Source organism: Staurois parvus, unplaced genomic scaffold, assembly GCF_062004578.1.
Source record: "Staurois parvus isolate SC_StPar_1 unplaced genomic scaffold, SC_StPar_1.0 ptg002572l, whole genome shotgun sequence".
NCBI classification, from domain to species: Eukaryota; Metazoa; Chordata; class Amphibia; order Anura; family Ranidae; genus Staurois; species Staurois parvus.
In genome coordinates this window covers 1-24,743 of record NW_028320368.1, presented here as the reverse complement: position 1 = coordinate 24,743, position 24,743 = coordinate 1, and the positions used below count along the sequence as shown (strand labels likewise).

The 24,743-nt window shown below is 51.8% G+C and overlaps 1 protein-coding gene across 1 annotated transcript in view; it reads left to right on the top strand.

The window, feature by feature from the left end:
• Nucleotides 1-24,523, top strand: part of LOC149430628 (protein kinase C alpha type-like) — a 258,220-nt gene extending 233,697 nt beyond the window's left edge. Inside the window, exons 4-6 of the mRNA XM_089666175.1 lie at nucleotides 2,929-3,040; nucleotides 5,152-5,280; nucleotides 23,763-24,523. Coding sequence (XP_089522301.1) covers nucleotides 2,929-3,040; nucleotides 5,152-5,280; nucleotides 23,763-24,523 — 1,002 coding nt within the window. The remainder of the gene's footprint in view (nucleotides 1-2,928; nucleotides 3,041-5,151; nucleotides 5,281-23,762) is intronic.
• The last annotated feature ends 220 nt before the right edge of the window (nucleotides 24,524-24,743 follow it).

Below are 24,743 nucleotides of genomic sequence, written 5' to 3'. Positions count from 1 at the left end.
CAAGATGGCCGCCCCTCCACGCACCGTGGTGTTATTTCCTGTGGGTGGAGGGTGACGCACAGAAGCGGCTCTCCCAGGAATAATATTTATAGAATGCGGATCCGTCTCTTCATTGTGTATACAGAGAGGATTTATCTCCGCCACTTCCCATCTATTATCATTTGCTGGAGAGATGAATGGCACGGATTCCAGGATGTGTGCGCGGCGCGCAGAGGCGCGTGTACCCTCGCAGTGTGCGCACAGATGATGTATTGAGGCTGGGAATCCTATGGGGTTGTAAAGGGTTAAATCCCCTTTCTTTAGGGGTTACTTACAGACTAGAATGGAGTCCTGCACATGTGTAAAGGGGACCAAGGGAACAGTAATTGTTACATTGTACATCATGTGTCTGCTAGAAGATGATTTAATTCATTCCTACAGACAGCTGATACAAATACCCGAGCCTCCATTGATATACGCTGCACAGCATCACACTGACTGGAAGAGGGAAGAGCAGGGAAACAAACCAAGCAGGAGGGATCACACTGACTGGAAGAGGGGTCACAGCAATGTCCAATCAGAAGCTGGGGTGGGTCCTAGACCAGGCCAATGTGATCCGCAGGGGAGGTCCAGGACTGGGCTGTGAGGATCAGTATTCCCAATCGTTTGGCAGTAGAAGAGCTCACATCCGTCTCTCTGGGGTGGTGAATATCCGCACTGCATTTTGCTTGCACAGATCCTGGTTTCCTTCACTTCCTCCATGTGTACCGGAATGTAGAGTAACCAAAGGCAAACTTCCTTCATTTCCAATAGAGTGAGGGAGAGTTATAACCCGTCAGATTGTCTGCCTTCTGTGCCCCATTGGGGAGATTCCCCTTCACTTCCAGTCCCATTGGGGAGATTCCCCTTCACTTCCAGTCCCATTGGGGAGATTCCCCTTCACTTCCAGTCCCATTGGGGAGATTCCCCTTCACTTCCAGTCCCATTGGGGAGATTCCCCTTCACTTCCAGTCCCATTGGGGAGATTCCCCTTCACTTCCAGTCCCATTGGGAGATTCCCCTTCACTTCCAGTCCCATTGGGGAGATTCCCCTTCACTTCCAGTCCCATTTGGAGATTCCCCTACACTTCCAGTCCCATTGGGGAGATTCCCCTTCACTTCCAGTCCCATTGGGGAGATTCCCCTTTACTTCCTGCCCCACTGGGGAGATTCCCCTTCACTTCCAGTCCCATTGGGGAGATTCCCCTTCACTTCCTGCCCCATTGGGGAGATTTCTCTTCACTTCCTGCCAACACTGACAGGGTGTCTCACCCCTCCCCCTCCATCCAACACTGACAGGGCGTCTCACCCCTCCCCCTCCATCCAACACTGACTGGGGGTCTCACCCCTCCCTCTCCATCCAACACTGACTGGGGGTCTCCCCCCTCCCCCTCCATCCAACACTGACAGGGCGTCTCCCCCTCCATCCAACACTGACAGGGGGTCTCACCCCTCCCCCTCCATCCAACACTGACTGGGGGTCTCACCCCTCCCCCTCCATCCAACACTGACTGGGGGTCTCACCCCTCCCTCTCCATCCAACACTGACTGGGGGTCTCCCCCCTCCCCCTCCATCCAACACTGACAGGGCGTCTCCCCCTCCATCCAACACTGACAGGGGGTCTCACCCCTCCCCCTCCATCCAACACTGACTGGGGGTCTCACCCCTCCCCCTCCATCCAACACTGACTGGGGGTCTCCCCCTCCATCCAACACTGACAGGGGGTCTCACCCCTCCCCCTCCATCCAACACTGACTGGGGGTCTCACCCCTCCCCCTCCATCCAACACTATAAATAAAGTTTTTCCTCTAGTTGTACTTCAGTTTTTGGGTGAATTGTCAGCAGAGACGTCCCGGCTGTGAAGGGTTAAGGCATTATCTGGGTGCAGCTGGCGGCCTCGTCTCGGGACACACAATGGCGCGGCCCCTCCGCCGCTCTCGGAGCGAATTCTAAATCCGGAGAGAGGCGTCAGCGCTTCATTCATTTCCATCAGATGTCACAGAAAGACCTTGATGAGCAATTTCTAATCACGCAGCTCGTTAATGGCCGCTCTGAAAGGCTTCTGATAGACGCAGCGAAAAAGTCATTAACGAATTGTGTGGCAGCGGGCGCCGTTCCACATGGATTCGTCTCGCTGAACGGCCGCGCGCTGTCTGGGTATCCACGCCCCCCCCGCCGGGCTACTCGGGGTTAATAGCATGGCCATGTGGATGATCGGGCTCCATCAAAGCCCAAAAATGTTCAGTTGTAGGCAGGGGTGGACTGACCGAGGGCCCGGGGTCAGTAGGGGGCCCCATGAAATGCCCCTGGTACCTTTTTTATAGGCTTTTTTGGGTGTGCTTTGAGTGTGGGCAAAGACACAGAGGCCCCATGATCCCCTATTGCCTGGGGGCCCCACGAGTTGTCAGTCTGCCCCTGGTTGTAGGTGGAGGGTGCCGAGTCACCTACCAAACTGCATAGATCCCGCCCACAATGGGGCGATCCCGCTCTGTACACCTGGATATCCTGCAAGGATTGTGGTATGGTGTCCACGTTTCTTTATATAGCTCTGACATAGTCTGTGGCGTTGTAGGTCTCCCGCAGACTCGGCCCCTCCTCCTGGGATTGTCCGCGTGGGGCTCATTCACTAACCATTGCTCAGTCATTAGTCACGGATGGCGGAATGCTCTGCGCTCATCACGGTCAGCTATTTGCACCTTCCTACTGAATAACCCCCTTTGTTTTTTCACCGTCCATCTGGTGTGTTCAGTTTTGGGGGGAGAGCTGCATCACTGGAGTTGTCTTTAAATTCTCAGCTCTTCCCTCCTGGGTCCGGTATGAGAGAGTCTCACTCCTACTGCTGCAATGTCCTTTTGCTTCCCACCTGTGGGCTCCGCTCTGACTGATATTTCATGCCTTGTGTCTTGCAGGACCCCCGCAGTAAGCACAAGTTTAAGATTCACACCTACGGGAGCCCCACCTTCTGCGACCACTGCGGATCGCTGCTCTACGGGTTAATACACCAAGGAATGAAGTGCGAGAGTAAGTACAGGCTGGGGAGGGGTGTGCTGCATCTGGCTCCTCCCTCTCATTTACATAAATGACTCTGAATCTACCTCCCGCCCCCAAAAAATATACACCACCCTGAATCTAACTCCTCCCCCTGCTTTACATATAGATTTACATTTAGTAATCTGACTCTATCCCTCCCGGTATACATACACTACCCTGGATCTAACTCCTCCCCCTGATTTACATACATTTCTAGTCATGTACAATTTGCTTCGTTATTCGGAGATTCGGTTGTATCCAAATTTCTGAATCACAATAATAATTCACTTCAACGAATCAGAAATACCTTCTAACAAAACAAATGATCTGAACTGGAATTCAAAATGGAAACGCAGCGCAATAAATATAGTGAGGAATCGAAGTGAAATAAAATGATCATTCCTACGTAGAATAAAATGAAATCAAATAGAACAGAATAGACTAGAATAACACAGAATAGAATAGAAAATAAACGAGTAGAATAGACTGAAACATAATAGACTAGAATAACACAGAATAGAATGGAAAATAAACAAGTAGAATAGACTGAAACATTATAGACTAGAATAACACAGAATAGAATGGAAAATAAACGAGTAGAATAGACAGAAACATTATAGACTAGAATAACACAGAATAGAATGGAAAATAAACGAGTAGAATAGACTAAAACATTATAGACTAGAATAGAAAATGTAAACTTCAAAAGAATAGAAGATAAAGGAATTGGAGAGAATGTAATAGAAAATAGAATAGAAAGAACAGAGCTGTCTTCTGAAATTTGAATTTCGAATAGAATAGATTAGAATAGAAAAGAATAAAATAGAATAGAAAGAATATAGCTGTCTTCTAAAATTTTGAATTTCAAATTGATTTGAAAATAATGAATATACGAAACGAATTCCAAAAACGAATAATTCTAACATAACAAATGTGATGAAACAAAATTTTCAGCAAAAAATCCAAAAGAAATTTTTCTGTTGTGCCCATCTCTGTGCATTACTCCGAATTTATCCCTCCCCCTTATTTACATGCAGTGCACTTAATCTGCATCCTCCCCCTAATTTACATACAGTACTCAAAGCCAGCTCCTCCCCATCATTTACATGCAATACCCTGAATCTAACTCCTCCCCATATTTACATATTGTATTCTGAATCTGCTCCCCCTTTATTTACATACAACACAGTACCACTGTCACCTCCCCTTTATTTACTACAGCTCAGTAACTCTGCCCTCCCCTTTGTTTACATACAGCGCAGTAACTATGTACTGCCTTTGTTTACATACAGCACAGTAACTATGTACCACCTTTGTTTACATACAGAACAGTAACTATGTACCATCTTTGTTTACATACAGCACAATACCATTTCCACAGCCCCTTTGTTTACGTACATCACAGTAGCTATATCTCGTCCCCTTTGTTTACATACATCACAACAGCACTATCTGTCTTCTTTGTTTACATACAGCACAGTAGCTCTGTCCCCATCCCATTTGTTTACATACATCACAATAGCTCTATGTCATCCCTTTGTTTACATACATCACAGTAGCTCTGTCTCCCGTGTATTTACATGCAGCACAATAACTCTGTCAATCCCTTTGTTTACATACAGCATATTACGTTGTTGTCCTTCCCCATGTCCCCCCCCCTCCATCCCGTGATACCAGACTCCACCAATGACTTAATATATATTTGGATGGATTTCTTCATAAAGGGAGCACAGCGGCTAAATGGTTAGCCCTTCCGCCTGGCAGTACCGGGGTCGTTCAAATCCCAACCATGGCGCCACCTGCCTGGAGTTTGCATGTCCTTCCTGTGCCTGCGTGGGTTTCCTCCGGGTACTCCGGTTTACTCCCACACTCCAAAGACATGCTGGCAGGTTAATTGGCTCCTGTCTAAATTGGCCCTAGTATGTGTATGTATGACTGTGAGTTAGGGACCTTAGATTGTACGCTCCTCGGGGGCGGGGCCTGATGAATGTACAATATATATGTAAAGCACGGAGTACATTGAGGGCGCTATATAAGTACCTGAAATAAATCATAAAGCTGCCATGTGACCTGACTCTGTATATCTCTCCCCTCCCCCACAGCCTGTGATATGAATGTACATAAAGTCTGTGTCGTCAACGTGCCCAGTCTATGTGGGATGGACCATACGGAGAAGAGGGGGCGCATGTTTCTGAAGGCCGAGGTGAAGGGGGACCTCCTCAGTGTCACCGGTAAGAGGCGGAGCTCTTCTTATTGTAATATTACCGCATAATCCGTCCTCCAGGAGAGGAGAGTTATAGAGGAAGGAGCGGAGTCCTCCAGGAGAGGAGAGTTATAGAGGAAGAAGCGGAGTCCTCCAGGAGAGGAGAGCTATAGAGGAAGGAGCGGAGTCCTCCGGGAGAGGGGAGTTATAGAGGAAGGAGCGGAGTCCTCCAGGAGAGGAGAGTTATAGAGGAAGGAGCGGAGTCCTCCAGGAGAGGAGAGTTATAGAGGAAGGAGCGGAGTCCTCCAGGAGAGGAGAGCTATAGAGGAAGGAGCGGAGTCCTCCGGGAGAGGGGAGTTATAGAGGAAGGAGCGGAGTCCTCCAGGAGAGGAGAGCTATAGAGGAAGGAGCGGAGTCCTCCAGGAGAGGAGAGTTATAGAGGAAGGAGCGGAGTCCTCCAGGAGAGGAGTTATAGAGGAAGGAGCGGAGTCCTCCAGGAGAGGAGAGTTATAGAGGAAGGAGGGGAGTCCTCCGGGAGAGGAGAGCTATAGAGGAAGGAGCGGAGTCCTCCAGGAGAGGAGAGTTATAGAGGAAGGAGAGGAGAGTTATAGAGGAAGGAGCGGAGTCCTCCAGGAGAGGAGAGTTATAGAGGAAGGAGCGGAGTCCTCCAGGAGAGGAGAGTTATAGAGGAAGGAGCGGAGTCCTCCAGGAGAGGAGAGTTATAGAGGAAGGAGCGGAGTCCTCCAGGAGAGGAGAGTTATAGAGGAAGGAGCGGAGTCCTCCAGGAGAGGAGAGTTATAGAGGAAGGAGCGGAGTCCTCCAGGAGAGGAGTTATAGAGGAAGGAGCGGAGTCCTCCAGGAGAGGAGAGTTATAGAGGAAGGAGCGGAGTCCTCCAGGAAAGGAGAGTTATAGAGGAAGGAGCGGAGTCCTCCAGCAGAGCAGAGTATTTCAGGAGAGGAGAGTTATAGAGGAAGGAGCGGAGTCCTCCAGGAGAGGAGAGCTATAGAGGAAGGAGCGGAGTCCTCCGGGAGAGGGGAGTTATAGAGGAAGGAGCGGAGTCCTCCAGGAGAGGAGTTATAGAGGAAGGAGCGGAGTCCTCCAGGAGAGGAGAGCTATAGAGGAAGGAGCGGAGTCCTCCAGGAGAGGAGAGTTATAGAGGAAGGAGCGGAGTCCTCCGGGAGAGGAGAGTTCTAGAGCAGTGGTCGGCAAGCCGCGGCTCGCGAGCCACATGCGGCTCTTTACCCAGTCTAATGCGGCTCTTCTGTGTGCCGGGCGCCTGCTCCCCTCCCTCCTCTCGGTCGGCCGCTCCCCTGCCTCCTCTCGGTTGGCAGCCCCAAAAGTCCGCGAGGACCTTTTAATCCGGCTTGCGGATGTGGCTGTCAGGATGTGTGTAGGCGGGGCAGCGTGCCGAACGTGAGGGGAGGGGAGCTAGGCTCCTCTCACAGTCCGCCCTGAAGACCCGAACGGCGCGGGAAGACAGCGAGAGGAACGCAAAAGGTAAGTGAATTGACACGGGGGACTTGGCTTACTAGAAGGGGGGGGGGGGAATAGTACTGTGGGGGATGAAATACTATATGAGGGATGAATTACTTTATGAGGGATGAAATACTATATGGGGGGATGAAATACTATATGGGGGATGAATTACTATATCAGGGATGAATTACTATATGAGGGATGAAATACTATATGGGGGGATGAAATACTATATGGGGGGATGAAATACTATATGGGGGGATGAATTACTATATGAGGGATGAAATACTATATGGGGGGATGAAATACTATATGAGGGATGAAATACTATATGGGGGATGAATTACTATATGAGGGATGAATTACTGTATGAGGGATGAAATACTATATGGGGGGATGAAATACTATATGAGGGATGAAATACTATATGAGGGGATGAAATACTATATGGGGGGATGAAATACTATATGGGGGATGAAATACTATATGAGGGATGAAATACTATATGAGGGATGAAATACTATATGAGGGATGAATTACTATATGAGGGATGAAATACTATATGGGGGGATGAAATACTATATGGGGGGATGAAATACTATATGGGGGGATGAAATACTATATGAGGGATGAATTACTATATGAGGGATGAAATACTATATGGGGGGATGAAATACTATATGGGGGGATGAAATACTATATGAGGGATGAATTACTATATGGGGGGATGAAATACTATATGAGGGATGAATTACTATATGAGGGATGAAATACTATATGAGGGATGAAATACTATATGGGGGGATGAAATACTATATGAGGGATGAAATACTATATGGGGGGATGAAATACTATATGAGGGATGAAATACTATATGAGGGATGAATTACTATATGGGGGATGAAATACTATATGAGGGATGAAATACTATATGGGGGATGAAATACTATATGGGGGATGAAATACTATACGGGGGATGAAATACTATACGGGGGATGAAATACTATACGAGGGATGAAATACTATACGGGGGATGAATTGCTATGGGGGATGAATTACTATATGGGGGATGAATTACTATGGGGGATGAATTACTATATGGAGGATGAATTACTATATGGGGGATGAATTACTATATGGGGGATGAATTACTATGGGGGATGAATTACTATGGGGGATGAATTACACTATGGGGGATGAATTACACTATGGGGGATGAATTACTATATGGGGGATGAATTACTATGGGGGATGAATTACTATATGGGAGATGTATTTTCAGTTTTAAAAATGTGGCTCTCAAAATAAATTTCAATCATGGTTTTGGCGAGATTTGGCTCAGTTGAAAAAAAAGGTTGCCCACCACTGTTCTAGAGGAAGGAGCGGAGTCCTCCGGGAGAGGAGAGTTCTAGAGGAAGGAGCGGAGTCCTCCGGGAGAGGAGAGTTCTAGAGGAAGGAGCGGAGTCCTCCGGGAGAGGAGAGTTCTAGAGGAAGGAGCGGAGTCCTCCGGGAGAGGAGAGTTATAGAGGAAGGAGCGGAGTCCTCCAGGAGAGGAGAGCTATAGAGGAAGGAGCGGAGTCCTCCAGGAGAGGAGAGCTATAGAGGAAGGAGCGGAGTCCTCCAGGAGAGGAGAGTTATAGAGGAAGGAGCGGAGTCCTCCAGGAGAGGGGAGTTATAGAGGAAGGAGCGGAGTCCTCCGGGAGAGGGGAGTTATAGAGGAAGGAGCGGAGTCCTCCGGGAGAGGGGAGTTATAGAGGAAGGAGCGGAGTCCTCCAGGAGAGGAGAGCTATAGAGGAAGGAGCGGAGTCCTCCAGGAGAGGAGAGTCATAGAGGAAGGAGCGGAGTCCTCCGGGAGAGGAGAGTTATAGAGGAAGGAGCGGAGTCCTCCGGGAGAGGAGAGCTATAGAGGAAGGAGCGGAGTCCTCCGGGAGAGGGGAGTTATAGAGGAAGGAGCGGAGTCCTCCGGGAGAGGAGAGTTATAGAGGAAGGAGCGGAGTCCTCCGGGAGAGGGGAGTTATAGAGGAAGGAGCGGAGTCCTCCAGGAGAGGGGAGTTATAGAGGAAGGAGCGGAGTCCTCCAGGAGAGGAGAGTTATAGAGGAAGGAGCGGAGTCCTCCAGGAGAGGAGAGTTATAGAGGAAGGAGCGGAGTCCTCCAGGAGAGGAGAGTTATAGAGGAAGGAGCGGAGTCCTCCGGGAGAGGGGAGTTATAGAGGAAGGAGCGGAGTCCTCCAGGAGAGGAGAGTTATAGAGGAAGGAGCGGAGTCCTCCAGGAGAGGAGAGTTATAGAGGAAGGAGCGGAGTCTTCCAGGAGAGGAGAGTTATAGAGGAAGGAGCGGAGTCCTCCAGGAGAGGAGAGTCATAGAGGAAGGAGCGGAGTCCTCCAGCAGAGCAGAGGACAGGAGTAGGTGGAGAGAATCCTCTGATCTTCCCTCCATCCAGCAGGCGCACAGTGAATGTTCTCCAGGATGAATTGATATGGAATGCTCAGACCCTGCTGGCTGTAATGAGTCCTGCTGGGGGTGAAATGATTATGGTCCCTGGCTGGGACTCCTCCTGCCGTCGGCTGGTTAGTGCTGTAGTACACAAAGTTGTGCCGTTGTTCCTCCGCTGTGCCGTCACTCTTCCCTCCCTCATGGCTGAGCCCGTGTCTCCCTCCTCTCCTCCTGCATGATGAATGACGTGGATGATCCAGCGGGAGGAGTCAGGGGTCGTTCTCAGCACTTTGGGGATTTGGACGTAGCCGGGGGATGGTCACAATATCTACGGGGCGATTTTCCTCCACCTTCCTCCCGGTCTGTCATCACTAGGAGTGGAGGAGCTGCGGCTGCTTTTCTTTTATTTACCATTTTTGTTTTTCTTTATCCTTTCTTTTTAAGCAATCTGTGTGCTGCAGCGCCCCCCTCTGGCAGGGTCCGTGTTGTGCACCCTCCAGTCTCCAGGTGGCGGAGGTCCCTATGTGACATTCCGGCACACAGCCAATAGGAGGGATGAAGGGCTCAGGGAGGCGCCCTCCACCCATCATTGCAGAGTAAATAGGACGATTATTTGTGGAGATTACAGGCCCAGCGATATCACAGGACACTATTTACTAAAGGATGTCCCCGCTGAGCGGTGTGCACACCCGGGACAGGAGGGTTCAGGGTCACACAGGTCAAATCAATAACCGGCGCAATCAACTGCCAATCAACTGCCAATGTGCAGCAGCTGGAAGAGGCTCCTCCTTGTACAAATATGTGCTGAGGATTGCTGGAAGGCCGGCGCCGGCTCTGCACCTGTCCCTCTGCGGCCTCACCTGTGTAGTCTGATGTCCCCTTATCTGCTGTGTTCACAGCACTGCCGTAAAGTAGCCGTGTGCTGGCCTGCCTCTCCACAATTCCTACTTGCAGACTGCTAAACAGCAAATATAGCGGGGTCCCCAAACTGGAAACAAAGGGCCACTTTACTGACCTTCAACCTTTTTGAGGGGCTGGACTGCGGCCAGCGAGGGTAGTAAATGCTGTAGGCTTGGTGGTCAGTGGGAGCAAAAAAATTACACCAGTGTCAGCGGGAGGAATAGTGCCCGATCATTGGTGTCAGCGGGAGGAATAGTGCCCCGTCATTGGTGTCAGTGGGAGGAATAGTGCCCCATCATTGGTGTCAGTGGGAGGAATAGTGCCCCGTCATTGGTGTCAGTGGGAGGAATAGTGCCCCATCATTGGTGTCAGTGGGAGGAATAGTGCCCCATCATTGGTGTCAGTGGGAGGAATAGTGCCCCATCATTGGTGTCAGTGGTAGGAATAGTGCCCCATCATTGGTGTCAGTGGGAGGAATAGTGCCCCATCATTGGTGTCAGTGGGAGGAATAGTGCCCCGTCATTGGTGTCAGTGGGAGGAATAGTGTCCCATTGTTGGTGTCAGTGGGAGGAATAGTGCCCCGTCATTGGTGTCAGTGGGAGGAATAGTGCCCCATTGTTGGTGTCAGTGGGAGGAATAGTGCCCCATCATTGGTGTCAGTGGGAGGAATAGCGCCCCATCATTGGTGTCAGTGGGAGGAATAGCGCCCCATCATTGGTGTCAGTGGGAGGAATAGTGCCCCGTCATTGGTATCAGTGGGAGGAATAGTGCCCCATCATTGGTGTCAGTGGGAGGAATAGTGCCCCATCATTGGTGTCAGTGGGAGGAATAGTGCCCCATCATTGGTATCAGTGGGAGGAATAGTGCCCCATCATTGGTATCAGTGGGAGGAATAGTGTCCCATCATTGGTGTCAGTGGGAGGAATAGTGCCCCATCATTGGTGTCAGTGGGAGGAATAGCGCCCCATCATTGGTGTCAGTGGGAGGAATAGCGCCCCATCATTGGTATCAGTGGGAGGAATAGTGTCCCATCATTGGTGTCATTGGGAGGAATAGTGCCCCATCATTGGTGTCAGTGGGAGGAATAGTGCCCCATCATTGGTGTCAGTGGGAGGAATAGTGCCCCATCATTGGTGTCAATGGAGGAATAGTGCCCCATCATTGGTGTCAGTGGGAGGAATAGTGCCCCATCATTGGTGTCAGTGGGAGGAATAGCGCCCCATCATTGGTGTCAGTGGGAGGAATAGTGTCCCATCATTGGTGTCAGTGGGAGGAATAGTGCCCCATCATTGGTGTCAGTGGAGGAATAGTGCCCCATCATTGGTGTCAGTGGGAGGAATAGTGCCCCATCATTGGTGTCAGTAGGAGGAATAGTGTCCCATCATTGGTGTCAGTGGGAGGAATAGTGCCTTATCATTGGTATCAGTGGAAGGAATAGTGCCCCATCATTGGTGTCAGTGGAAGGAATAGTGTCCCATCATTGGTGTCAGTGGGAGGAATAGTGCCTCATCATTGGTGTCAGTGGAAGGAATAGTGCCCCATCATTGGTGTCAGTGGGAGGAATAGTGTCCCATCATTGGTGTCAGTTGAAGGAATAGTGCCCCATCATTGGTGTCAGTGGGAGGAATAGTGCCCCATCATTGGTGTCAGTGGAAGGAATAGTGCCCCATCATTGGTGTCAGTGGAAGGAATAGTGCCCCATCATTGGTGTCAATGGAAGAATAGCGCCCCATCATTGGTGTCAATGGAGGAATAGTGCCCCATCATTGGGAGGAATAGTGCCCCATCATTGGTGTCAGTGGGAGGAATAGTGCCCCATCATTGGTGTCAGTGGGAGGAATAGTGCCCCATCATTGGTATCAGTGGAAGGAATAGTGCCCCATCATTGGTATCAGTGGGAGGAATAGTGCCCCATCATTGGTATCAGTGGGAGGAATAGTGTCCCATCATTGGTGTCAGTGGGAGGAATAGTGCCCCATCATTGGTGTCAGTGGAAGGGATGGCACCCCAAGGGTCAGATAGAGGCAAGTGAAGGGCCCTTGGGCGGCAGTATGGAGACCCCTGAATATAAGTAGTGCAGTAGCTCCGGCCTCCAGTATTCTTCCTCCATGTTGGATGCTCACTCTCCCCGTCTGATGTGCCACAAGCCGCTTTACTCAGGAACCCAGAGCAGCCAATTAGAGATCTGAGGGACTTCACTGTCATCAGCGTCATAGGAGGAGAATCTTCCTGACACACAGGATGCCAAGTGACACCTGAAATGACCCCCCTTCAGTGTGACACCATAGACCATCCATGGTACCCAACAGGAGATACATTGTATCAGTGGATGACGATCCCATCCATGTGACAACATTGCCCCCTGATGGTGACAACTGGAACTGTCACAGAGAACAGTGCATTCAGGGTCACATCAGTGACGGGCGGTAAAATCATAGAGTTTGTTCCTTTTCATCTCATTTCACCGTTCACATGTCATAAATGGGAGGAGTTGTCGTATCCATACAAAGAAGAGCAACGAATGAAACTGAAAAACGGCTGAACACCATAAACCTGGATTGTCTGCACAGAGGAGATATCTTCCTTGAAGAGGATCAGTGGGGGACCGTCTCCTGTACTATGTCTGCAGTCTCTGGTCATCTCCTGTACTATGTCTGCAGTCTCTGGTCATCTCCTGTACTATGTCTGCAGTCTCTGGTCATCTCCTGTACTATGTCTGCAGTCTCTGGTCATCTCCTGTACTGTGTCTGCAGTCTCTGGTCATCTCCTGTACTGTGTCCGCAGTCTCTGGTCATCTCCTGTACTATGTCTGCAGTCTCTGGTCATCTCCTGTACTGTGTCCGCAGTCTCTGGTCATCTCCTGTACTGTGTCCGCAGTCTCTGGTCATCTCCTGTACTATGTCCGCAGTCTCTGGTCATCTCCTGTACTGTGTCCGCAGTCTCTGGTCATCTCCTGTACTATGTCCGCAGTCTCTGGTCATCTCCTGTACTGTGTCTGCAGTCTCTGGTCATCTCCTGTACTGTGTCCGCAGTCTCTGGTCATCTCCTGTACTGTGTCCGCAGTCTCTGGTCATCTCCTGTACTGTGTCCGCAGTCTCTGGTCATCTCCTGTACTGTGTCCGCAGTCTCTGGTCATCTCCTGTACTGTGTCTGCAGTCTCTGGTCATCTCCTGTACTGTGTCTGCAGTCTCTGACCGTCTCCTGTACCGTGTCCGCAGTCTCTGGTCATCTCCTGTACTGTGTCCGCAGTCTCTGGTCATCTCCTGTACTATGTCTGCAGTCTCTGGTCATCTCCTGTACTGTGTCCGCAGTCTCTGGTCATCTCCTGTACTGTGTCCGCAGTCTCTGACCATCTCCTGTACTGTGTCTGCAGTCTCTGGTCATCTCCTGTACCGTGTCCGCAGTCTCTGGTCATCTCCTGTACCATGTCCGCAGTCTCTGGTCATCTCCTGTACTGTGTCCGCAGTCTCTGGTCATCTCCTGTACTATGTCTGCAGTCTCTGGTCATCTCCTGTACCATGTCCGCAGTCTCTGGTCATCTCCTGTACCATGTCCGCAGTCTCTGGTCATCTCCTGTACCGTGTCCGCAGTCTCTGGTCATCTCCTGTACTGTGTCCGCAGTCTCTGGTCATCTCCTGTACTGTGTCCGCAGTCTCTGGTCATCTCCTGTACTGTGTCCGCAGTCTCTGGTCATCTCCTGTACTGTGTCCGCAGTCTCCGGTCATCTCCTGTACTGTGTCCGCAGTCTCCGGTCATCTCCTGTACTGTGTCCGCAGTCTCTGGTCATCTCCTGTACTATGTCTGCAGTCTCTGGTCATCTCCTGTACCATGTCCGCAGTCTCTGGTCATCTCCTGTACCGTGTCCGCAGTCTCTGGTCATCTCCTGTACTGTGTCCGCAGTCTCTGGTCATCTCCTGTACTGTGTCCGCAGTCTCTGGTCATCTCCTGTACTGTGTCCGCAGTCTCCGGTCATCTCCTGTACTGTGTCCGCAGTCTCTGGTCATCTCCTGTACTATGTCCGCAGTCTCCGGTCATCTCCTGTACTGTGTCCGCAGTCTCCGGTCATCTCCTGTACTGTGTCCGCAGTCTCCGGTCATCTCCTGTACTGTGTCCGCAGTCTCTGGTCATCTCCTGTACTGTGTCCGCAGTCTCTGGTCATCTCCTGTACTGTGTCCGCAGTCTCTGACCGTCTCCTGTGTCATGGGTGTTGGAGATGTCAGCTTCCATCCTCTGACGGCTCTGAGTGACTCTCCATGGTGGGTGTACGCTGGGCTGGACGGGGTGATATGTGCGCTGGAAGCTGACTCTCTCCACTAATCACAGCTTTTCTGATTCCAATAAATAATGTATCAGCTGCTGGAGGCAGATAGTGGGGGGATGGGGTCCGCTCCTGGGGGGGCGGGGAGAATCATACAGACCCCAGATAAATCCACTCTCATTGACGGCAAATCACTTCCTATGCCGGGACGCCTTTTGTTTGCTGCTATCCCTCGTTTCCATGGTGACCAGACTGGAAGATTTATTCCAATGGAAGTTATTTCCTGGTCATGATTTACCCAAATCCTCGATTCTCGGTATCTGTCCTGACTCTGCACAGTCACACCTCTCCTGTCCTGGATGCCGGGTGTCATTCTCGGTATCTGTCCCCATTCTGTATGTATGGATATTTTTATTTGTATAAACAAACAAATTACAAGGTAACAAAACTGTAACCATCATCATAAAAAACACACAAACCAACAATGTAACAACTGCCTACATCTTCACGACAGAAAGTCGACAAATTAAACTAATGAAAGTTCTGCATAGAATTTGATGCTGTAAATAAATTCCTCCCATTTTATATTCCTTTCGGCTCTAAACTCTTTTTATAAATCGGAATCTGAGTCACTCCGCCGACTACCAGTTTCCATATCGGATTCTACAAATACGGGAGCCGGGGGCGGGCGCTTCTTAGTGGGCGGGTACTCCCCTGAACTAGCTGCAGATTCCCTTTCTACTTCTTCCTCCATTTGGTCCCCTAGATCACAGGAGTTGGCATCTGACTCTGATAGGACGTCATACCGCTTGCTGACTGCCATACTACCTTCTGGCGCCCTTCTCACCTTCTTAGCGGATTTCTGCACTCGGGTCCATTCACTTTCAGGTTTACGGGTGGCCTTCTCCTTCCTATTCCTTCTCTTCTGCCTGGGAATGTTCTCCACAGAGGCAGGAACTGAAACGGATGGGATGGCCACAGATGGCCGCTGCTCCTCAGTCTGCTGAACACTGCCCTCCTGCCCGAGGCTGGCCCCTTGGACTTCTGGGTTTACCTCCCCCTCAGTTGATATGACCCCATTCATTAAGGCTTCCTCCTCCAGGTGTTCTGCTGCCACCAGAAATTCCTCATCCACTGATTCCTCATCCCTATTGTGGAAAGCCACCGGGCAATCTCTGTGCAAATGGCCAAGCCTACCACATAGATTGCACTTGATGTTCTCACAGGTAGAACTGACATGGCCGACCTCCCCACACAGATTACACTTCATGATAGAGCAGACACTCGCCACATGACCCGACTTACCGCATTTGAAACATAGCCTGGGCTGACCTGCATAGAAGCAAACTCCCCTCTCCCGCCCAATGAAAAAGGAGTTTGGAAGGTGATGGGTGACATTGTTACTCTGCCTCAGCTTGACAAGAACCCTCCAACCTCCAGTCCAGATCCCATCACTGTCCCTAGTTTTGGTCAGATCAGAGACCATCTCACAATGCCTTCTGAGCCAGACTACAATATCCTGGGGGGGCACAGGCTACAATATCCTGGGGGGGCACAGACTACAATATCCTGGGGGGGGCACAGACTACAATATCCTGGGGGGGCACAGACTCATTCCAGAAAATGATGTTCACGTTTGCTGTGTCAGGTTTGGAGATGGGGATGAAGGTGAAAATCTTCCACCCCTCTTTATCCCGAAACCCACTAAAGCCGGCCCAGAACCTGTCCAAGCCAGACATGAGCTTGAAGCTGACATCATACCCCTGTCTGTCAGGGAGGTTGATGACTGCCAAAATATCTGCGGGCACAAACCCCATCTGCTGACACAGCAACTCCCTAACTACAAACCTCCTATCAGGGAGCTCTTCTCTGGAACCCCTATGCTTCAACCTGACCACATTCCTCCTCTTGAAGGCCTGACCAGTATAACCGGTATTGTTGGAAAAAGAAGGAGCCCCACGGCTCCAGGCATTCCGAGGAGGGACATGGCCAGATGGACCACTATTCCCTTGTGATGCAGGTGGCAACTCAACCAAAGGGGGGAAATCACGGGTGTTATCCTGAACTGACTCCTCCATCGCCACATTCACAGGGTCCTCAGACTGGTCCTGACCCCATCCAGACATACCTACCTCAGTGTTAATGACATCAGGAACCCCTACATCAATATTAGTGATATCAGCACTGGCCACATCACCACTAGCATCAGCAGCTTCATCTGCATAATTATCAACTACCCCATCCCGAACACCAGTCCCCTCAGCATTGGTCCCACCATGAGAACCGGGGGTAGCAACACCGTCCTCATAGTCCATGTGCTGGGAGTCCATCATGTCGCTTCTCTGGGTTTCCTGCACTATGAAAGTCTGCTGGGTGAAGCTGACGCTACCGCTATCCTCCAGAGCTGGAGTCTGTCTTTCAGGAAGCACATTTGCTGGTAGCGTGCCTTGGATCAGTTCCCCGGAGTCCGACTCTGAAGAAGACTCCATCCTAACACTTAATTGTGCCCCAACCCAATCACAATCCCGATACACCTCCCCCCCTGGTCCCAGTTCTTCCAGAACAGCATCAATGTCCCTCGATATACCGGCCAGTTCAATGCCCAGGGAGTTAAGCTCGCTGTCATGTAGGACTTCATTCCCGGGGTCGGCAGCCTTGAGTCTGTAGATGGAGTCAATCCTTTTCTGGGTCGAAGCCTTAGCTTTCCTCAAGGTCTTCATTCTCTTCTCCAGAGCAGGAATCCTGTCAGCCAGGCGCAGCACAGGTGACTTTAACACTTTCTGCTTCCTATCCGCGGGACGCTTGAAATTCTGATCCCCATCAGCGGTACTGGGTGAAGGGTCTCTGCTGGATGTAGAAGGACTCTCCGGGCCAGACTGTGGAGGCTTATTGGCTCCATCATCTTTCTTCTGCCGGGACCTGGGGCGTAATGAGCGTTCCTGGCCACTGCCCACCATTACACACTGCTGTAAGTTCTCCTTCAGAGTTTTCTGCTCCAACGTAGTCCTTGCAGATCTGCGCGGAGTACTGGGAGTGACAGGTGTCTCTGCTCCACTCTGAACTGTATGGGCCCCGCTCTGAACGGCCTGTGCTGGGCTCTGTGCGGCATGGGCTCCACTCTTCTGGGCTTGCTTTGTTTGCAATGGCTGACTGCCTTTTGTTGCTACTCCAGAGCCGGTAGTGTGCTGGGTGATAGTGTCACTTTCCTGAGCCATATGGACTGTGTGATCACCACTCTGCACGGCATGGACTTTGCACTGTATGGCATGGATTCTACTCTGCTGGACTTGCTTTTGTTGCAATGACTGACTGCCTTGATTTACAGTTCCAGAACTTGAAGCATGCCGGGTGACAACATTACATTCCTGAGCTGCATGGACTGTATGGGTTCCGCTCTGCACGGCATGGGCCCCACTCTGCTGGGCTTGTGGTGCCTGTAATGGCTGACCGCATGGAGTTAGACCTCCATGACTTGGACTGTGCAGGGTGACAACATTACATTGCTGTTTAAACAGAATTGACTGAGCTCTGCTCTGCTGGTCTTGCTGCGACTGTAATGGCTGATTCCCTTGAGTTGCACTTCCAGAGCTTGGAGTGCGCTGGGTGACAACATTACATTGCTGTTTAGGCTGAACTGGATGGGCCCCGCTCTGCACGGCATGGGCTCCGCTCTGCTGGGCTTTCAGTAATTGCGATGGCTGACTGCCTTGCATTGCTCCTCCAGAGCTTGGAGTGCTCTGGGTGACACCCTTACATGGCTGTTTTGACTGAACTGGATGGGCCCCGCTCTGCACGGCATGGGCCCCGCTCTGCACGGCATGGGTTTTGCTATGCTGGGCTTGCGGTGCCTGTAATGGTGGACTGCCCGGAGTTGGACCTCCAAGGCTTGGACTAGGCTGGGTAACAACACCACATTGCTGGACAGACTGAACTTTCCTCTGCTTGGCTTGTTGTGCCTGTAATGGCGGACTGCCTTGGGTTGCTCCTCCAGAACTTGGAGTTTGCTTGGTGACAGCCTTACATTGCTGTTTAGACTGAACTAGATGGGCTCCGCTCTGCACGGCTTGGGCTCCGCTCTGCACGGCTTGGGCCTGCTGTGGTTGCAATGGCTGACTGCCTTGAGCTGCTCCTCCAGAGCTTGGAGTTTGCTTGGTGACAACATTACATTGCTGTTTGGACTGAACTGACTGGGCCCTTCTCTGCTGAGCTTGCTGTGGCTGCAATGGCGGACTGCCATGTGCTGCACTTCCAGAACTGACATTTTGCTGAGAGACATTCTCACACTGCTGGACTGACTTCATCTTCTCTGTATTACCAGAACTTCTTACACTGGACTTTCCATCACCAACATTCCCACATCTACTCACAGTCTCTGCCATTTGCTTTCCATTCACCGAACTCTGTCTTCCAGCTTCACCACCAACCACAGCTTCACCTCCATGAGCAGGCCGAGAAGCCTGGGACTCTCCTGGGAGGCGTCCCAGCCCAGGGCAGCCCAACCCTGGGCTTGTATCAGACATCAGAGGAGGTCAGCACCACACAGCCTGCAGCTGCTCCACAGGAAACCACACCCTCTGCACAGTCCCACTTCTCCTGTCCTGGATGCCGGGTGTCATTCTCGGTATCTATCCCTATTCTGTATGTATGGACTCTGCACAGTCCCACTTCTCCTGTCCCGGATGCCGGGTGTCATTCTCGGTATCTGTCCTTCTTCTGTATGTATGGACCCTGCACAGTCCCACTTCTCCTGTCCTGGATGCCGGGTGTCGTTCTCGGTATCTGTCCCTGCTCTGTATGTATGGACTCTGCACAGTCCCACTTCCCTGTCCTGGATGCCGGGTGTCATTCTCGGTATCTGTCCCCATTCTGTATGTATGGACTCTGCACAGTCCCACTTCTCCTGTCCCGGATGCCGGGTGTCATTCTCGGTATCTGTCCTTCTTCTGTATGTATGGACTCTGCACAGTCCCACTTCTCCTGCCCTGGATGCCGGGTGTCACTCTCGGTATCTGTCCCTATTCTGTATGTATGGATATTTTTATTTGTATAAACAAACAAATTACAAGGTAACAAAACTGTAACCATCATCATAAAACACACAAACCAACAATGTAACAACTGCCTACATCTTCACGACAGAAAGTCGACAAATTAAACTAATGAAAGTTCTGCATAGAATTTGATGCTGTAAATAAATTCCTCCCATTTTATATTCCTTTCGGCTCTAAACTCTTTTTATAAATCGGAATCTGAGTCACTCCGCCGACTACCAGTTTCCATATTCTACAAATACGGGAGCCGGGGGCGGGCACTTCTTAGTGGGCGGGTCCTCCCCTGAACTAGCTGCAGATTCCCTTTCTACTTCTTCCTCCATTTGGTCCTCTAGATCACAGTCGGCATCTGACTCTGATAGGACGTCATACTGGTTGCTGACTGCCATACTACCTTCTGGCGCCCTTCTCACCTTCTTAGCGGATTTCTGCACTCGGGTCCATTCACTTTCAGGTTTACGGGTGGCCTTGTCCTTCCTATTCCTTCTCTTCTGCCTGGGAATGTTCTCCACAGAGGCAGGAACTGAAACGGATGGGATGGCCACAGATGGCCGCTGCTCCTCAGTCTGCTGAACACTGCCCTCCTGCCCGAGGCTGGCCCCTTGGACTTCTGGGTTTACCTCCCCCTCAGTTGATATGACCCCATTCATTAAGGCTTCCTCCTCCAGGTGTTCTGCTGCCACCAGAAATTCCTCATCCACTGATTCCTCATCCCTATTGTGGAAAGCCACCGGGCAATCTCTGTGTAAATGGCCAAGCCTACCACATAGATTGCACTTGATGTTCTCACAGGTAGAACTGACATGGCCGACCTCCCCACACAGATTACACTTCATGATAGAGCAGACACTCGCCACATGACCCGACTTACCGCATTTGAAACATAGCCTGGGCTGACCTGCATAGAAGCAAACTCCCCTCTCCCGCCCAATGAAAAAGGAGTTTGGAAGGTGATGGGTGACATTGTTACTCTGCCTCAGCTTGACAAGAACCCTCCAACCTCCAGTCCAGATCCCATCACTGTCCCTAGTTTTGGTCAGATCAGAGACCATCTGAGCCAGACTACAATATCCTGGGGGGGCACAGACTACAATATCCTGGGGGGGCACAGACTCATTCCAGAAAATGATGTTAACGTTTGCTGTGTCAGGTTTGGAGATGGGGATGAAGGTGAAAATCTTCCACCCCTCTTTATCCCGAAACCCACTAAAGCCGGCCCAGAACCTGTCCAAGCCAGACATGAGCTTGAAGCTGACATCATACCCCTGTCTGTCAGGGAGGTTGATGACTGCCAAAATATCTGCGGGCACAAACCCCATCTGCTGACACAGCAACTCCCTAACTACAAACCTCCTATCAGGGAGCTCTTCTCTGGAACCTCTATGCTTCAACCTGACCACGTTCCTCCTCTTGAAGGCCTGACCAGTATAACCGGTATTGTTGGAAAAAGAAGGAGCCCCACGGCTCCAGGCATTCCGAGGAGGGACATGGCCAGATGGACCACTATTCCCTTGTGATGCAGGTATGTATGGACTCTGCACAGTCCCACTCCTCCTGTCCTGGATGCCGGGTGTCGTTCTTGGTATCTGTCCCCATTCTGTATGTATGGACTCTGCACAGTCCCACTCCTGTCCTGGATGCCGGGTGTCATTCTCGGTATCTGTCCCCATTCTGTATGTATGGACTCTGCACAGTCCCACTCCTCCTGTCCCGGATGCCGGGTGTCGTTCTTGGTATCTGTCCCCATTCTGTATGTATGGACTCTGCACAGTCCCACTCCTCCTGTCCCGGATGCCGGGTGTCATTCTTGGTATCTGTCCCCATTCTGTAGGTATGGACTCTGCACAGTCCCACTCCTGTCCTGGATGCCGGGTGTCATTCTCGGTATCTGTCCTCATTCTGGGGTCACTTAGACCTGCAGAGGAGTTGATGTCTCCAGTTGGGTGATGATGGGGAGGCAGGAAGTTGTACTGAGGAGGTCTCATTAATGAACAGTAACGGGTTGGGTGGCCTCTCTGCTGCCTCTTAATTGCTCCTAATTCCGACGTTGTGGATCGCAGGGGAATTAATTGCTGTGAAATGAGATCCGGGATTGGGTGTCGGGTCGGAGGAGTCGCCGTCACGGTTGTCGGATGAGATTGAAGTTGCGCTGTGATGGCTGCTGGTGATCCTCCGCTCTGCCGTCTCCTCTCCATCCTGACATCTCCATTGGAAAAGTAACAGTTTTCCTCTCGCTCACTGCTCAGTGGTCTGAGGCATCTGTTGGAGTTTTCCACACATGTGAGTGTCAGCTGTGCGGAGACTCGGGGCACTATGGGGCAGTGTGACCCTTCCAGGTATTTATTACCACAGCTCCCCTGACAACGTCTTCACAAAGGCATTCTGATACAAAGTTACAATGTACAGTCTGATCACTGGGGGGAGGGATACTGAGAAATGCCTCCTCCTCCTTCTACAAAGGAGAGTAATTTAGAATCTTTTCACTTGGAAATGGTAATCAGACTGAGGCTCCTCAGGATTGGTTCTCTTATTAGCTGTCTTACATCACAGCAGAAATAACCAGGTAAAGCTCATTAAAGGATAAATAAGAAAACCAGCTTTGATATTCACCTTGAGTCCAGAGATTCCCCCAGCCTGTCATCCCGGACCAGCCCCCAGCCTGTCATCCCGGACCAGCCCCCAGCCTGTCATCCCGGACCAGCCCCCAGCCTGTCATCCCGGACCAGCCCCCAGCCTGTCATCCCGGACCAGCCCCTAGCCTGTCATCCCGGACCAGCCCCTAGCCTGTCATCCCGGACCAGCCCCCAGCCTGTCATCCCGGACCAGCCCCCAGCCTGTCATCCCGGACCAGCCCCCAGCCTGTCATCCCGGACCAGCCCCCAGCCTGTCATCCCGGACCAGCCCCCAGCCTGTCATCCCGGACCAGCCCCCAGCCTGTCATCCCGGACCAGCCCCCAGCCTGTCATCCCGGACCAGCCCCCAGCCTGTCATCCCGGACCAGCCCCCAGCCTGTCATCCCGGACCAGCCCCCAGCCTGTCATCCCGGACCAGCCCCCAGCCTGTCATCCCGGACCAGCCCCCAGCCTGTCATCCCGGACCAGCCCCCAGCCTGTCATCCCGGACCAGCCCCCAGCCTGTCATCCCGGACCAGCCCCCAGCCTGTCATCCCGGACCCGCCCCCAGCCTGTCATCCCGGACCCGCCCCCAGCCTGTCATCCCGGACCCGCCCCCCAGCCTGTCATCCCGGACCCGCCCCCAGCCTGTCATCCCGGACCCGCCCCCAGCCTGTCATCCCGGACCCGCCCCCAGCCTGTCATCCCGGACCCGCCCCCAGCCTGTCATCCCGGACCCGCCCCCAGCCTGTCATCCCGGACCCGCCCCCAGCCTGTCATCCCGGACCCGCCCCCAGCCTGTCATCCCGGACCCGCCCCCAGCCTGTCATCCCGGACCCGCCCCCAGCCTGTCATCCCGGACCCGCCCCCAGCCTGTGACTGAACACTGAAAGGAGAAGCAGCACATTTGTTCTGATTGCTCTCTTGTCCTCGCAGTTGTGGTCTGGTAACTCCTGCCGTCATCTAGTACTTTGAACTTTAAAGGTCAGCAAAATTAACAAATGCCCAAAAACTTAGCAGAGCAAAATAATTATATTTTTGAACCTGAAAACCCAACACAATGGTGACCATATACCATTCACTGCTCCCCTCCCCCCCTCCGACACCAAACTAACCCCAGAATGTGTTTCTGTGTACAACATCATTTATTTGGCTACTTCTATAAAAGCTCTTTTAATGTGTATATATATATATATATATATATACATTTGTCAGTGCGGACGTGCTGCTGCTGTCATAGGGGTTGCTGGTAAGCGGTTTGTCTTCAATGCAAGAGGGGCGTGACCAGGACAAGAGGAATGAGGCCCGCCTCTGATCACTCAGCTGTGCGTGTAATCTGAACTTTGCTATTCAGCTCTTTAACCACTTCCGACCCGGCCTGTTGTAAAATGACAGCTGGGCGGGACTTTCATTGTTGTGGGTAGACGTCATATGACGTCCTCCCGTAATGCAGCTGTGATCTCTCAGCAGCAGTGGGGGCTTCAGGAATGGATGCCAATATATTTACTTAAAGGGGGTTTCCACTTAAAACAGATGACCTTCCATTACTCCCATCCGCCTTCTGTTCCTGTGTATAATGTCATAGGACCCTCTCGGCTCTGCCAGTGGCGGGGGAGGATCATCTGCATCAATACCACTTTTGTTTTGGTTTTGTTTTTCTTAAACCATATGTAACGTTCTCTATATACAATGTAACGTTTTATTACTTCACTGTCTGTATACCAGTCATGGGTGACAATGCACAGAGATTGGGTTCTTCACTAATTCTTTTACTTTGCAGTCCGTGACGCCAAGAACCTCATCCCCATGGACCCCAATGGACTGTCTGATCCCTACGTCAAACTGAAACTAATCCCCGACCCCAAGAATGAGAGCAAACAGAAAACCAAAACCATCCGCTCCACGCTGAACCCGCACTGGAACGAGTCCTTCTCTTTGTACGTCACTTTCTCATTGGTATCTACAGATTGGGGGAGGGGTGTACTGATCCGATTCCGGGGACGGGTGGTGATCCGATACCGGGGACGGGTGGTGATCCGATACCGGGGACGGGTGCTGATCCGGTTCCGGGGACGGGTGCTGATCCGATTCCGGGAACGGGTGCTGATCCGATTCCGGGAACGGGTGCTGATCCGATTCCGGGAACGGGTGCTGATCCGATTCCGGGGAGGGGTGGTGATCCGATTCCGGGGAGGGGTGGTGATCCGATTCCGGGGAGGGGTGGTGATCCGATTCCGGGGACGGGTGGTGATCCGATTCCGGGGACGGGTGGTGATCCGATTCCGGGGACGGGTGGTGATCCGGTTCCGGGGACGGGTGCTGATCCAATTCCAGGAACGGGTGGTGATCCGATTCTGGGGACGGGTGGTGATCCGATTCCGGGGACGGGTGCTGATCCGGTTCCGGGGACGGGTGCTGATCCAATTCCAGGAACGGGTGCTGATCCGATTCCGGGGAGAGGTGGTGATCCGATTCCGGGGACGGGTGCTGATCCGATTTCCGGGGACGGGTGCTGATCCGATTTCCGGGGACGGGTGCTGATCCGATTTCCGGGGACGGGTGCTGATCCGATTTCCGGGGACGGGTGCTGATCCGATTTCCGGGGACGGGTGCTGATCCGATTCCGGGGACGGGTGGTGATCCGATTCCGGGGACGGGTGGTGATCCGATTCTGGGAAGGGGTGGTGATCCGATTCCGGGGACGGGTGGTGATCCGATTTCCGGGGACGGGTGCTGATCCGATTCCGGGGACGGGTGCAGT